Source organism: Lycium barbarum, chromosome 7, assembly GCF_019175385.1.
Source record: "Lycium barbarum isolate Lr01 chromosome 7, ASM1917538v2, whole genome shotgun sequence".
Taxonomy (NCBI): Eukaryota; Viridiplantae; Streptophyta; class Magnoliopsida; order Solanales; family Solanaceae; genus Lycium; species Lycium barbarum.
Window position 1 is genome coordinate 130,127,798 of NC_083343.1, and position 16,111 is coordinate 130,143,908.

At 37.1% G+C, this 16,111-nt stretch overlaps 1 protein-coding gene and 1 pseudogene across 1 annotated transcript; one reads left to right on the forward strand and one right to left on the reverse strand.

Moving 5' to 3' along the window:
* LOC132601956 (apyrase-like) overlaps positions 1-7,986 on the reverse strand; it is a 29,258-nt pseudogene extending 21,272 nt beyond the window's left edge.
* A 5,689-nt stretch (positions 7,987-13,675) lies between these two features.
* On the forward strand, positions 13,676-14,179 carry LOC132601957 (uncharacterized). Its single transcript, XM_060315003.1, has one exon. It carries the CDS (start codon positions 13,676-13,678, stop codon positions 14,177-14,179), a length of 504 nt encoding a protein of 167 aa, XP_060170986.1.
* Positions 14,180-16,111: the final 1,932 nt, after the last annotated feature.

Below are 16,111 nucleotides of genomic sequence, written 5' to 3' on the forward strand. Positions count from 1 at the left end.
GGACAGTTCCCAAAAAAAATGGGCTGGCCCATTCGATAGTTATTTACCTCTTTTATTTTATTTTATGCATATTAATTTGTATTATGCAACTAACCCTCTACTTTGTTTTGTTTTCTTAATTTAGATAAGTCCTAATGAATTAATAGGTTTAGTTTTAATATTGGGTAGTTTAGTTTAAGGAAGACTAACAATTAATCTCATAAGTTATGCTTTTCTTCTCATGCTTTTATCTTATTTGAAATAATCAATTTGTAAAATGACATGATTATATATTTTAAGTAAAAGGAAATTATATTTTTTTATCATAAAACGTTTCAAAACGCAACTAGTACGCAATTATAAGTATAATTTATAGATAACCTTCCAAGTTCGAATCCATCATGCATTTAATTAAACATAGTCAATAAAAGATAATTAAAAGAAAACTCACTTCTTTCTGCTCTCCATTTAAAGAATAGCCTAGATTTTTCTACATAGTCATATTTATATCACACTATCTTATTCAAAGTTCAAATTTGCGAAATCTTCTATTAAAATTATTACTCATATGCAAATTATCTTTTACAAAGTTTTATTTTAAATAGTATCAACATTTAAAATCATATCAACACACCTTTAAGTGTTACGTAGCATTTCAAACCCTCTTTGATAAACGGCATTTGAAATTTCCCTTTCTATATAAATTATCATATTTTCTATTCGTCTTATTCTAGCTAATATTTCTCATTTAAAACCTTAATAATATCTATAAGCATTATTTTAAATAGCATTACTATAGTTTTATCCTTTTTAAACCTTAGTAATAATTTACAAAATTATTTTCTCAAATATTATATCCGCATTTAATTTAATTAATTAATCTAAGTTTGGTCGGATAACCGTAAGTTAACGGATTCTAAAGGATGCCTAACCCCTTCCCTTTAGGATAATATAGAGCCCTTACCTAGAATCACACTGGTTAAGCAGACTATCAACGAAGGTTTAGTTTCAACTTTACCTTAGTTAGTATTTAGGTGTCCTAATTCACCGTTAAATTAATTAGGTGGCGACTCCTTAAAACAAAATAAACAGGAATCACCAATACGTCATACTCCTAAATCCGATCCGGTTAAAATGGGGTGTGACACTCGCGACCACAGCAGCAGGCATATGCAGCCGCGGGCCCCCCGATGCAATGGACTCCGATGAATATTGAATCGGCCATGCACACGATGACGTTGAACCAACCCGATTCGAATTGGTATATGGATACCGGCGCCACGTCCCATATGACATCCACAAAAGGTACTCTCTCGTCTTATTTTAATTTGAGCAATCGTAATACTGGCATTGTTGTTGGTAATGGTAATTCAATTCCAATTCGAGGTTGTGGTCATGCTAAATTGCCTCCCCCGAACCCTCCTTTATTGTTAAACAATGTCCTTCATGCGCCAAAACTCATAAAGAATTTGATATCGGTTCGTAAATTTACTACTGATAACTATGTGAGTGTTGAATTTGATCCTTATGGGTTTTCTGTGAAGGATTTCCGGACGGGGATGGCTCTCATGAGATGTAATAGTATGGGTGCTCTCTATCCATTGTCCACCTTCAAATTTTCCACCAATTCACCGTCGACTTTTGCTGCCTTGTCTTCTACCCGTTGGCATGATCGTTTGGGCCACCCGGGAGCTTCTATTTTGGATTTTCTTAGGCGTAATAAAAGCATTGAATGTAATAGTTCTAGTTCATCTAGTATTTGTCATTCTTGCGTTCTTGGTAAACATGTTAAGTTGCCATTTGATAGTTCTATTTCCGAAACTTTGTTTCCATTTGACATTATTCATAGTGATTTGTGGACTTCTCCAATTTTGAGTTCTATGGGCCATCGTTATTATGTTCTGTTTTTGGATGATTTTACCAACTATTTGTGGACTTTCCCTTTGGCTAGAAAATCTGATGTTTACTCAAAATTCATGGATTTTAAGACCCATATTCTTACTCAATTTGAACGTCCAATCAAGAATGTCCAATGTGATAATGGGAGGGAATATACTAATAGTCAATTCGGAAAATTTTGTGCATCCAATGGGATGTCTTTCCGTCTTTCGTGTCCTCATACATCCTCTCAAAATGGGAAAGCAGAAAGAAAAATTCGTTCACTAAATAATGTCATCCGGACTCTTCTTGCTCATGCCTCAATTCCTCCGTCTTTTTGGCATCATGCATTGTAAATGGCGACGTATCTCATTAATATTTTACCAAGTAAGCTATTGGGTCACAAATCACCTTTAGAGGTCCTTTACCAACGGAAACCATCTTATTCTCATCTCCGAGTCTTTGGGTGTTTATGTTATCCCCTTTTTCCGTCTACTACTATTCACAAGTTGCACCCTCGGTCAACTCCATGTGTCTTTTTGGGATATCCACCAAACCATCGTGGCTACAAATGTTTTGATTTATCCTCAAATAAAATCATTATTTGTCGTCACGTTTTATTTGATGAGACTCAATTTCCGTTTTCCAAAATCCATACTCCGGCTCCCACCTCTTATGACTTCCTTGATGATGGCCTTTCTCCTGACTTGATCCATCATATAGCCGCCAGCCCTCCACCGCTGCCCTGTCCCCCTCTGTCGTTGCCCGTGACTCAGGACCACGCCGACCCCTCCCCACCTGGGCAGCAGCCCCCATCGTCCTCTACGCAGGACCAGTCCGCCCCTCTCCCCCACCAGCTTTCCACCACCCCGCCAAACTCGACCATTTCTCCACCTGTCCAGCCCAATACCCACACACGCATGGTCACTCGTAGTCAGCACGGGATTTTCAAACCCAAGTACCCATTTAATCTACATGCGGCGGTTACCAAGTCCCTCATACCTCGTAAACCGTTGGATGCGCTACGTGACCCGAATTGGAAATTGGCCATGGATGATGAATATGATGCTCTTATTAAAAATAAGACGTGGGATTTGGTACCCCGTCCACCTAATGTGAATGTTATTCGGTCTATGTGGATTTTTACTCATAAAGAAAAATCTAATGGTGATTTTGAGAGGCATAAAGCCCGTCTTGTAGGTGATGGCAAAACACAGCAGGTTGACATTGATTGTGGTGAGACTTTCAGTCCGGTCGTGAAGACTGCAACGATCCGCACTCTCTTAAGTCTAGCTCTATCTAAACATTGGCCCATTCATCAGTTGGATGTCAAAAATGCATTTCTTCATGGCGAGCTCAAGGAGACGGTTTATATGCATCAGCCTATGGGTTTTAGAGACCCATCTCGTCCCGATTATGTGTGTTTGTTGCGCAAGTCCTTATATGGGCTTAAACAGGCACCGAGAGCTTGGTATAAAAGATTTGCTGACTTTGTTTCTTCCATTGGTTTTGCTAATAGCAGGTCTGACCACTCCTTGTTCATCTATCGCAAAGGGCACCACTTGGCTTACATTTTACTATATGTGGATGATATTATTCTTACTGCTTCTTCAGATGCTCTCCGTTGTTCTATTATGGGCCTTTATGGCTCAGAATTTGCTATGAAGGACTTAGGTCCTTTGAACTATTTTCTTGGCATTGCGGTGACCCGTCACAAGGGTGGTATATTTATATCACAACGAAGTTATGCTACGGACATTATTGAACGTACAGGAATGTCCTCGTGTACGCCTTCTTCCACTCTGGTTGACACTAAACCGAAGGTCAGTGCCTCTTCTGGCGATCTGTGTGACGATCCCACTCATTTCCGGAGCCTTGCAGGTGCTCTTCAGTATCTTACCTTCACCAGACCGGATATTTCTTATGCCGTACAGCAGATTTGTCTTCATATGCATGCTCCACGAGATACGCATATGCTTGCTCTTAAGCGGATTATTCGGTATATTCAGGGTACTCTTGATCATGGTTTGCATCTCTACTCATCTTCAGTTACTGATTTGGTTTCATACACTGATGCTGATTGGGGGGATGTCCAGACACCAGACACTCGACGTCGGGTTATTGCGTGTTTTTGGGAGATAATTTGATATCCTGGTCATCTAAGCGCCAACCTACTCTTTCCCGCTCTAGTGCGGAAGCAGAATATAGGGGGGTTGCTAATGTTGTCTCTGAATCATGCTGGATACGTAACCTCCTCTTCGAACTACATTGTCCGATCCCTAAGGCTACTTTAGTTTATTGTGATAATGTCAGTGCCATTTACTTGTCAGGAAATCCAGTCCAACATCAGCGCACCAAGCACATTGAGATGGATATACATTTTGTTCTTGAAAAGGTGGCGCGCGGCCACGTCCGTGTCCTTCATGTTCCGTCCCGATATCAGCTCGCCGATATTTTCACTAAAGGACTGCCACAGGTCTTATTTGAAGATTTTCGGGACAGTCTCAGCGTTCGTAAACCTCCCGTTTCGACTGCGGGGGTGTGATAAATAGTGTAAATATGTAGTAAAAGAATATTTTGTAAATCTTCTATTTTAGGTTAGTATAGTTTGTATCCTAATAGAACATTGTAACTATGGTATATTTACCAACTCAATCAATGAGAATGATCACGGAATTAATCTCTTTAAGTAATAATGTCGTTTGATAAGATGTTTTTGCAGAACGTAGGGTTCTCCATCAGGATTTTCAGGAGCCTTTTCAAACTGTTCCTTTGAGATTGCATATGCCATTTGGACTGAACCACCTCCTAGATCAATTGTTGTTGTTGTATTTTTATAGCTCTTACCCAAGTTTCCAAATAGATAATTCATTGCGGCCTGCATGTATATTTAATAAACACCAAAAGGATAAAATTAGAACTCGACTTGACATATTTCACTCGTCTCAATTCATGTGATACTGTTTGACAGGACACGGAATTTAAAAAAGTAATGGAACTTTAGAATTTATGGCCTGAAGCAAGCCTTAGAAATTGTGTAGTTACAAAATCATCGCATCAATGGCACAATGAGAATTCTAAAGTTAAGTTGTTTCTAAAAATAAAAATGTGACAATCTTTTTACAATACACCAAAAAAAAAAAAGGTGTCACATAAATTAGGATAGAAATAGTAATTTTTCTTTTGGTTAGAATCTTCCAAGGTCTTTGGGATTATAAGCTTAATAAGCTAGATTTAGTTGGCTAATCAATGTTATCCAAAATGGATTCACATAAATAATTTTTTAAAGAAAATTTAAAAAGAGAGGAAAACCTACATAATCGTTCACCTAACCACTTAAATTAATAATAGCCGACACATATCAAATATAAGTATATTTTATTATATAATCGTGTATAATCAATATATAATTTATATATACCCAAAAAAAAAAAAAAACCTGTTGTGGTATAACTTACCCACCTGTAAGAACCTTCTTGAGTTCCGTTAAGAATAGTGACCCATTCATCTTTGGTACGGAAAGATGCTTTCACTCTTGAATAAATTTCTCACCTTTTATATTAACAAAAGTATTAATCAACGAAATACTGGTGAAGAAAAAAAAAATCATCATAACAATTAATAAAATAATTTTGCAGTATATAATTAAGGTTTGTTATGGTGGTAATATATACCGCTTGTAAAATCTCGTCAGCTTGGTGCCCTTTTAACATCCTTAGGCCTGCTGTTGCCTGTATATATGTTGACAGAAAACAAAATTAAAGAAGTGAAAAGTATCAAGTTTATCATAAAACAATACTAAATTAATGATGAATGCATAATAATTTATAAGAAAAAATGCATTATTCTATTATATTAGAGTTTAACTTGTGTATACTAACTACATATAAAATACTTTTTTCAATCAGGTCACTCAATTTATTGTCCTGAACTTATTTTAAGTGCTCAAAGTTAGCACCAAGTCAATTAAGCGAGAAAATTCTTGTTTTGCCTGCTAAACTATATTGTAGACTTGAATAAATCAGTAAAAAGGCGCGAAAAGGTATAAAATGGGACAAATAGCAATACTGATAATATAGAACTTTCAATACACGGTCAATGCATATACCATTAAGAGATCTATTATGTTAACTGTAAGAACTTATTCGGATCGGGCGTTTATATCAATTATGATTAGATAATAAGCAAAAAAGAAGCGTCTCCCAAACCATTAACTTTTAGAGAGAGTAGTCCGATAGCCATTAAAATCCTTTTTGAAAATGGTTAATATTCAATCCAATACATGTAGGGTTAGAAGTCAACAGTAGTATGGATGGAACATGAACTATTCGACCTCTTTCAGGAAAGGCCTTACGGTACACATGAATACTGGATCCCACCAATAGAAGCAAGGAAATAAAATCATTTAATAATAGTGAATTAATTGCATTCGGTATACACACCCGATACGAATAAATTTTTATTATATATGCTAATTATCAAGTGATAACTAATGCTGACCCCAAGTTCCAAGGGTGTTTTAGATTGCAACTCTTTGAAAACAGCACCTTCAGCTCCTTGTAAAAGTGGCTCCAGGGACTGGGCTGCATCTTTGGGTTTTTCTGCATATGCACTTAAACCTGGTGATATCTGCAAATTAACGCAAGAGAAAATTTAATTATATCATGTCCTTTTTTTAAAAAAAAAGGTTATAACTTTTTTTCATTTCTTACCTTCCAGCGAGTAATCATCCTAAATATGTTGCCATGTGTTTAACCGAAAGGGTTGGTAATCTAAAGGAAATTGTAGTATTGCAGTAGGTAACAGAAACATCCAGTAACTTAAGTATGAAATTTGCAAAATAGTAATAGTTTAGGGTGGTCTTAACCTATTCACTCTAAGCAAATTATATTGATAATTAATGTGAAAAAATCCGGTTCCTCGCATTTTGCACACTAATATATGCTCCCTTTTTCAATTTATACCGTTATCTTTTTATTTCTTTGCAAAATAACAAAAAAGAAGTAGATAATTATAGTGCGAAATGGATTATCGGTTCACATCTCCTTCTCCTTAGATTGCCATCTCTTTTCACAAACACCCACAAATGCAAATTTTGTTACCCAACTCAACAAAATCTCATTCATTACTACAAAACAAATATTCCTTTTGTTTGTCTTAATTTAATCGGATACAGAGTTTAAGAAAGTAAAAAAAAAAAAAAAAATTTAAATCTTGTGATTTTAAATTAAAGATATGTGTAATGTAACAGAAGGTCCTTTAATCTTGTGGTCTTAAATATTTCATATGGGATGTTGAAATTAAATAGTTGTCAATTTAAGAAAGATGCATTCTTTTTTTAGATAAGTTAAAAGGAAAGTAAAACAAACAAATTGAAACACAGGAAGTATATATTACTGAAAATTAAGGGCCAATAAAGTCGGACCAAACCAAATGACATCCCTTATTGTGCATTATACATAAAGTAACTTGAAGAAATGGAAAGAATGCATGGATGGGATGGCCATGACGGTCTTAATGAAGGCAAATTGGATTGCTATTATTTCATAATTGCACCTCTAGCTTGGCATAAACTTGATATATATCCGTTCGAGGAAGTATTCTTATCGAGGGAGATGGCAACCGATGGAAAGGAAGATGTGACCGATTTTTCATCGCGCTATATACTAAATTTTTCCTATTTTGCCCTCATGGATAATTACAAACATTTTTTTAATTGTTTTGCAAGAAAATGAAAAGATTGCGGTGCAAATCATCATAAATAATAGTATAGGGTTTAAATTACAAAAATAACGCACACATTAAGGGTACGAAATGCAAAAAAAAAAAAAAAAAAAAAAAAAACACTCCGAAAAGACCTTATACAATGTACATAACTTATAATCGTTTTAAACTGACTTATGCAACTTTTGCTTCGTTAGATGAATTAAAAAAAAAAAAAAAAAAAACCTCCTTCACATACTCGATCTTTTTGCCAATGGGAAGAAGTTCCATATTCTTATTGAAACGAAATACATGAACTCTGCTGCCAGTACTTCCAGCATCAAATATTACTGCATACTTCTCTGATTTATAGCCAAATATTATTGAGAGCACTAACAAAATTGTTGCCACTGCTATCAGTGTTAGGATTTAAATCCCAAATCCGACCTTTGTAAGCAGGTTCCCAGGAAAGATTGGAGGGTCACAGCTGGACCACTTAAATACCAACCTCCTTAGACAGAACCTATTTACGCCGTGATGTAAGCGAAGAATAAATAGCACACACACAAATTTATAGTGGTTCACCCTCAATGTGAGAGCTACGTCCACGTTGCTGCTGCAGATCTTATTAAAGAAGAAATATTACAAGTGTTTACAACACTCAACCTCACAACCCTTCCGATAACCCTTTTTTCAACCGATCAATCTCCTGTAGGTTTGCTCCTATGATTAGCATGTCGTCAACATAGAGTAGCAGTATCATGTACGAGTCTTCAAATTTTTTGAAGTAACAGCAGTGATCTGCCTCGCACCTTGAAAAATCAGCTTTCTTCATAAAGCTGTCAAACTTTAAATACCACTGTCTTGGAGCCTGTTTTAGTCCGTACAGACTCTTTTGAAGTTTGCACACCAGATTCTCCTTTCCTTTGATTTTGAATCCCTCTGGCTGTCGCATGTAGATTTCCTCGTCTAGATCACCGTGAAGAAATGCAGTTTTCACGTCCATCTGTTGCAGATGTAGATTTTCCTTTGCTACCAGCCCAAGAACAGTTCTGATAGTCACCATCTTGACTACGGGAGAGAAGATCTCCGTATAGTCAATGCCTTCTTTCTGTTGAAATCCCTTTGCAACCAGCCTTGCTTTATAACGCTTGCTTCCATTGGGTTCTTCCTTTATCCGATAAACCCATTTGTTTTGCAATGCCTTTTTATCCTTTGGCAACTCGGATAATTCCCATGTATGATTTGCCGATAGTGAATCCATTTCATCCTTCATTTCCAGCTCCCACTTAGTCGATTCATCGACTTGCATTGCTTCTTCATAACATTCCGGCTCCCCTCTATCAGTGAGTAGAATGTAGTTGAGGGATGGAGAGTACCTGTGAAGCGACTTCCTGATCCTGGATGATCTACGCAGCTCTGTGATTGGCGTCTGTTCATTTGTTTCAGAATCAGCACTTTCATCAGCACCTTCTCGGATTGTTTGTTCCTCTGCCTCGGTTGTACCTGGCTGCGGCTCAGGTGCCGGAAAGTCCCTCAAATCGACTATTTCTGATTCCTTGTCCTGACATTCTAAATTCTTTTGCAGCTTGTCTTTGTACAGTACCTCTTCGTTAAAGACAACATTCCTGCTTCGGATGATCTTCCGATTTTGTTCATCCCAAAATCGGTACCCAAGCTCGGTGTCACCATAGCCAATAAAGTAACACTTCTTTGATTTTGGATCAAGCTTGCTTCTAGCCGTATCATCATTATGAACATATGATAAGCAACCGAACACTTTCAGAAATGAAAGATTTACCTTCTTGCCACTCCAGACTTCTTCTGGAATTCTGAAATCCAAGGGAACTGACGGTCCTCGGTTAATTAAGAAGGCCGCGGTATTGACTGCATCTGCCCAGAATGTCTTGGGCAGTCCAGAGTGTATTCTCATACTCCGAGCACGCTCGTTTAACGTTCGGTTCATTCTTTCGGCTACTCCATTCTGTTGCGGCGTTCCAGGAATAGTCTTCATCATCTTGATCCCATTATCGGCACAATACCGTTTGAAATCACCATCAGTGTATTCTCCGCCGTTGTCGGACCTCAAACACTTCAACTTGAGGTTTGTTTCATTCTCGACCATGGCTTTCCATCTTTTGAATACACTAAACACATCGGATTTATTTTTCATAAAATAAACCCATACCTTCCTGGTTGAATCATCAATGAAGGTCACGTAGTAGTGTGATCCTCCAAGAGAGGGGACAGTGGTAGGTCCCCACACGTCTGTGTGCACTAATTCCAGCTTCTCGACCTTCAACTCCCTGCCTGCATTTGAGAAGCTTACTCGCTTTTGTTTTCCGAGAATGCAGCTCTCACACGTATGAAGGTCCACCGTCTTCAGCTCCGGAATTAAGCCATTTGTCACCAACAGCTTCATCCCTTTCTGGCTGATATGCCCCAGCCGACAATGCCACAAATCTGTCTTCTTTGTGTTTTCAACCGCAGCAACAGTATCACGACAGCTAGTCGTCATGTAGAGAGTGCCAATCTTCTTTCCTCGGCCAACTACCATAGCACCTTTCGCCACCTTCCAAGACCCATTACCAAAATTGAGATCATATCCCTCATCATCAAGCTGACTTACTGAGATCAGGTTTCGCATCAGCTTTGGAACATGTCTAACTTTTGTAATCTTCCACGAGGATCCATTTGACATCTTCAAATTAATGTCTCCCGTGCCAACAACGTCTAGCGGCTCTCCATCGGCTAAATAAACTTTGCCGAGATTCCCAGCCACGTAGTTTGTCATTATATCATGATGTGGGGTGGTATGAAAGGACGCTCCTGAGTCAAGCACCGAAGAGTCTATCGGGCTGTCAACCGATAGCAACAACGCATCGCCAATGTCTTCCGTAGCAGCGTTGATTCCAGCCCCCTTGTTGTCCTCCTTCTTTGGCGCCCTGCAGTTCTTCTTGAAGTGACCTGGTTTTCCACAGTTCCAACACTCATGTGTTCGTCCTGGTCTGGATTGACCCCTGCCATTCCTTGACTTCGATATGCCCCTATTTCGGTTGTAGTTTCTGTCATAATTTCTGCTTCTGTTTTCAACATTAAAAGCAGAACTCGTCGATGCCTCTCCCGAATCTGTCCTGCGCACCTCCTCAGCAAGGATACGATCCCTAACATCGTTGAACTTTAGTTTGTCACTGCCGACAGAATTACTAACCGCTGCTCTCATTGGCTCCCAACTATTTGGTAGGGATGCCAACAAAATTAGAGCTTGTACTTCATCATCGAAATCAATTTTTACCGATGACAATTGGTTTACAATGGTATTGAATTCATTTATGTGTGCAGCAACATGAGCATTTTCCATCATCTTTAGATGAAATAGTTTCTTCATGAGAAATACCTTATTATTTGCCGAAGGTTTCTCATACATGTCAGACAATACCTTCATCATATCTGCGGTGGTCTTCTCCTTTGCCACGTTGTGAGCAACGTTCTTCGACAGCGTCAGTCGAATGACTCCCAGAACTTGTCTGTCGAGGAGATCCCAATTTGCTTGCTTCATCTCCTCTGATTTCGGACTCAGAGGTTCATGAAGCTTTCTGCCATATAAATAATCTTCAATTTGCATTCTCCAGAACGCAAAATCTGTACCATCGAATTTACCGATGTCGTGCGTCGTACCATCTTCGCCTCCCATCGTTTCTAAATCACAACACAACCTGTTGCTCTGATACCAGTTGTTAGGATTTAAATCCCAAATCCGACCTTTGTAAGCAGGTTCCCAGGAAAGATTGGAGGGTCACAGCTGGACCACTTAAATACCAACCTCCTTAGACAAAACCTATTTACGCCGTGATGTAAGCGAAGAATAAATAGCACACACAAATTTATAGTGGTTCACCCTCAATGTGAGAGCTACGTCCACGTTGCTGCTGCAGATCTTATTAAAGAAGAAATATTACAAGTGTTTACAACACTCAACCTCACAACCCCAATCCCAATTACACTCTAGAATTTTACCACAGAAAATTCTCTCAAAGACCTTCTCTTACTTAGGCCTTTCACTAAGAGTATTTCTCTTAGATTTTTTTTCTCTCTTTGGGATGTGTTGTCTTCTTCAATTTGGTGTGTTTTACAAATGAACCATAAGCTACCTATTTATAGGAATGAATTTCCTATGATGAGGTAAGCGCTTACATCACGACTATCATGAGGTAAGCGCTTACATCACGACTATGTGAACAAAAGAATTGACTTGTTTGGCCAATTCCACACCCAACAATGAGAACACAACGATTTTTTTGGTTCAGCGTTTTGCCTGCCCCTTTGAAAAGCTTGTGTAAGTTAAAGCAAATTATAGAAGTTATAACGAGAACTAAAGAAGTCAACAATTGACTTTTAATTTGGGTTCCTAACTATGCCAAAGAAGAGTACATGCTCTACTACTGTTGTAAAATTAAACAATGACTTAATGTACCTATAAATATTCCGTTCTTCATAAGATATTGCTATATAGTTCTGTCTCTATAATTAGATCAAAGCTTTCTTTTTGTTTTTAACATGAATGGACAGTTGGACACCCATTATCTGACATTACTGCATTGACTTATCGTTTTAAAACAAAATACATAGGCCACCAGCAATTCGAATCACAGATCAAAATAGCAATTCGAATCACAGATCAAAATTTGAGTATATATAATATACTACAGGAAAAACGGCTTTTAGCGAAAGAATATTCGGTCTAAAGGTCTAAATCCAGTCATTATTAGCCAATTACGATCGGAAAAAATTTGATCGTCACCTGTCATTAAAAGCTCTGACGTATAATACATGATAAATCCGATCATTAAACTTACTTTTAGTGGCCAGTAGTTTTTTTGTCCTTCAAAACTGTACAAGTCATGTTTTGATAGTGGATTTTTTTATTATTATTTATTTGTTTTTTGAGGGGTAGGATGGGTTTCGAAATGAAAGAGAGGGAAGAAGTAATCAAATAGTGCCTCCTTTGTGTTGATTAATTATTTTTTAACGACCGGCTATTATGTTTCTTAACAGTCGAATATTATCCTTTCGCTAATGTCGAGCTAAAATTGGCTTTAACGACTACAAAAAAGATGTTACTATAAACATATTCATAACGATCAGATTCATATTTCTTGTAGTGTAATTGGGACTTAAGTTTCATATGTATCAATAGTGTAAAAAACCTTTATTGTTATGAAATGATAGTGGATGTCCATGTAGTGGAGATAGTGGAGGGAGATAGTGGATGACCAAAGTTATGATGACAAAGTCATGATGATATTGCCATGTGAGCCCATATGACCATCATTGTAGTAATATATCATTCTCAAGTAATGAGGCTATGTATATTCATTCATTCTGTTGATGGATTGCAGAACAAAAATTAGTAAAACAAAGTATTCTTCGTTTCTCTCTCTGTGTGGGAGTCATACTACTTACTTATTTTTAGTGCTTAGTTTTATTTTATAACACGTTATCAGCACGAGACTCTACCGTCTCAAGGAATTTTTGAAGGTTAAGGTAATATTTTTATTCTCTCTATTTTATGGCTAACCTTACAAAACTTGAGTTCGTTGCCCTTGATATTTCGGGCAAGAACTACCTATCATGGGTGCTAGATGCTGAAATCCATCTTGATGCTATGGGTCTTGGAGACACCATTAAAGAAAATAATAAAGCATCCAACCAAGAAAATGCTAACGCTATGATATTTTTGCGTCATCATCTTGATGAGGACCTGAAAATTGAATATCTTACTATTAAGAATCCACTCGTTTTATGGAAAAACTTGAAAGAACGGTATGACCACCTGAAGATGGTCTTCCTCCCAAAAGCACGACATGAATGGACCAATCTAAGGCTACAAGATTTCAAATCAGTTATGAAGTATAACTCTGAGATGTTCAAAATTACTTCTATATTGACACTATGTGGAGAAAAGATTAGTGATTATGATAAGCTGGAAAAGGCGTTCTCCACTTTTCATGCCTCGAATGTGCTCCTGCAGCAGCAATATCGAGAGAAAGGTTTCACAAAGTATTGTGATTTGATTGCTCATCTTCTTGTGGCTGAACAAAATAATGATTTGCTGATGAAAAATCACGAGAATCGACCTACTGGCACTGCACCACTCCCCGAAGTGAATAAGGTGTATGCCCACTACTCCAGGCGTGGAAAAGGTCGTGGCCCCGGTCGTGGTCATGATAATAGTCGTGGTCGTGATAATAGTCGTGGTCATTATAATGGTCAAAGAAGAAATTATTGTCCTGGTGTTAATCACTCTTCAAAGAAAAATCACCACCAAAAAGGGAAAAAGAAGGATGATATGCATGAAGTGCCAGAAGCACGTGGCTCAGAAAACAAATGCTATCGATGTGGTGGAAGTGGACACTGGTCACGTACCTGTTGTACGGCAGAGCACTTGGTTGAGCTTTATCAGGCATCAATTAAAAGAAAAGAGAAAAATCTCGAAGCTAATTTTATCTCTGAAAATCAAATTGACATCACACACTTGGATGTAGCAGATTTCTTTGAGCACCCTGAAGGAAAGATAAATCACTTGATTGGTAATGGTTCTGTGGTTAGAGATGATTGAGTTGTTTATTTTAATCTTTACTAGTCATAGTAGTTGATGAATAAAAGACCATGTGACAGTAGCTGTTTACATGAGTACTATTTTTAATTAGTCTAGATTTAGTCAGTTTGTTATAGTTAGTTATTAATAAAAATTTAATCTGATTTGTCGTGAGTAAATCATTAATGAAGGTGCAAATTCTATAACCAATTTGGTTAAACATTATAACTGCAACTGCATTGAGTTCTATTATATACATATAACTATTTAATTTCCATTTTTTACTTGATATATATGGAAACGGAAGAATAGAGAAGTGGTTACAAAGTGATTGGGTTGGATTAAAAGTCAACCATGTTTTTCACCTCATATTGTTACTTCTTTACACCACAATATTTGCCGCAATTGTGATATGATGTCAATAGGAATTTAGTTTACAGTGAAAGAGATCCAAGGCAAGTATAATTGATTAGAAAAGCAATATGCAGAAAGCTTTACAAATGATGTCAAGAGAGAGTGAGAGAAAAGAGGCTGAATGCGAACAAATTATTTTTGATAGTAGAAGAATTTAATATTTGTTATTCCCGTCTCAGCATATTGCTTTACGATTGATTCTCACGTGATTAAGGAATAGCATGTGTAAATTTTTTATTTTTTTATTTTATGTACTTGCTTTACACCTCGTAAATGCTTATTTTTCCTAACAAAAGAAAAGGAAATTATGGGTACAGTACTATTTATAGCGATTGTTTACAGCAACTCTGTTAATCATAATTTTTAATTTCGAGTCCTTGTTTCGGTATAAGAAACTTTTGGTTATCCACAGAAATGTGTTATTAAATTAGTCTGTTGACCTAATAAGTTAAGTAAATATCCTAAATGATATATTGGCTTGGATTATTATATTGAAACGTTGTATTGGTATGTAGTTTCATTTGTTTGTACAACTTTGGTTTGTATTTAGTTTACTGGAATTTCTAATACTTAGTATTTATTTTGCTTTGTTTGTGTCATTTCATTCGAAGATACGGATAACTCTCAAAGTAAGTTTGGATTAAAATCCAATTATGAAGACATATGCCTGATTGATTCTGCTACCACACACACGAACTTCAAGGACAAGAAATATTTTTCTCATTTACTTATGGGTAAGGCAAATGTTAATACCATTTCTGGTAGTACTAATTTGATTGAAGGCTCCGGAAGAGCCGCCATAATTTTGCCTAAGGGAACAAAACTCATTATAAAGGATGTCATGTTCTCTCCTAAGTCCAGAAGGAACTTATTAAGTTTTAAAGATATCCGTCAAAATGGATACCATATTAAAACAATGGATGAGATGAATCTTGAATATATTGGTATCACCAAGGATGTCTCTGGACAGAAAGTTGTTATAGAAAAGTTTCCTGCTTTGTCTTCTGGCTTATATTGGACAAAAATTGGAGTAATTGAGGCACATTCTATCGTAAACCAGAAGTTTATGGACTCCAATACGTTTGTACTTTGGCATGATCGATTGGGACACCCTGGATCTATAATGATGAGACGAATTATAGAAAATTCAAATGGGCATCCATTAAAGAACCTGAAGATTCTTTTAAACAATGAATTTTCTTGCCCTTCTTGTTATCAAGGCAAGTTAATTATTAGGCCATCACCTACAAAGGTTGAGTTTGAATCCCCTGAATTTTTGGAACGTATACATGGGGATATTTGTGGACCAATTCACCCCCCGAGTGGGTCATTTAGATATTTTATGGTCCTAATAGATGCTTCTTCTAGATGGTCTTATGTGTGCCTACTGTCATCTCGCAACCTGACGTTTGCGAAATTATTGGCACAAATAATTCGATTACGGGCACAATTTCCTGATAATCTGATAAAGTCTATTCGCCTTGATAATGCTGCAGAGTTTTCATCCCAAACATTTAATGATTATTGTTTATCAATTGG

What these genes read in the sequence shown, in the direction of transcription:
- LOC132601957 (XM_060315003.1), top strand. Translation starts at nt 13,676, where the DNA reads ATGAAAAATCACGAGAATCGACCTACTGGCACTGCACCACTCCCCGAA.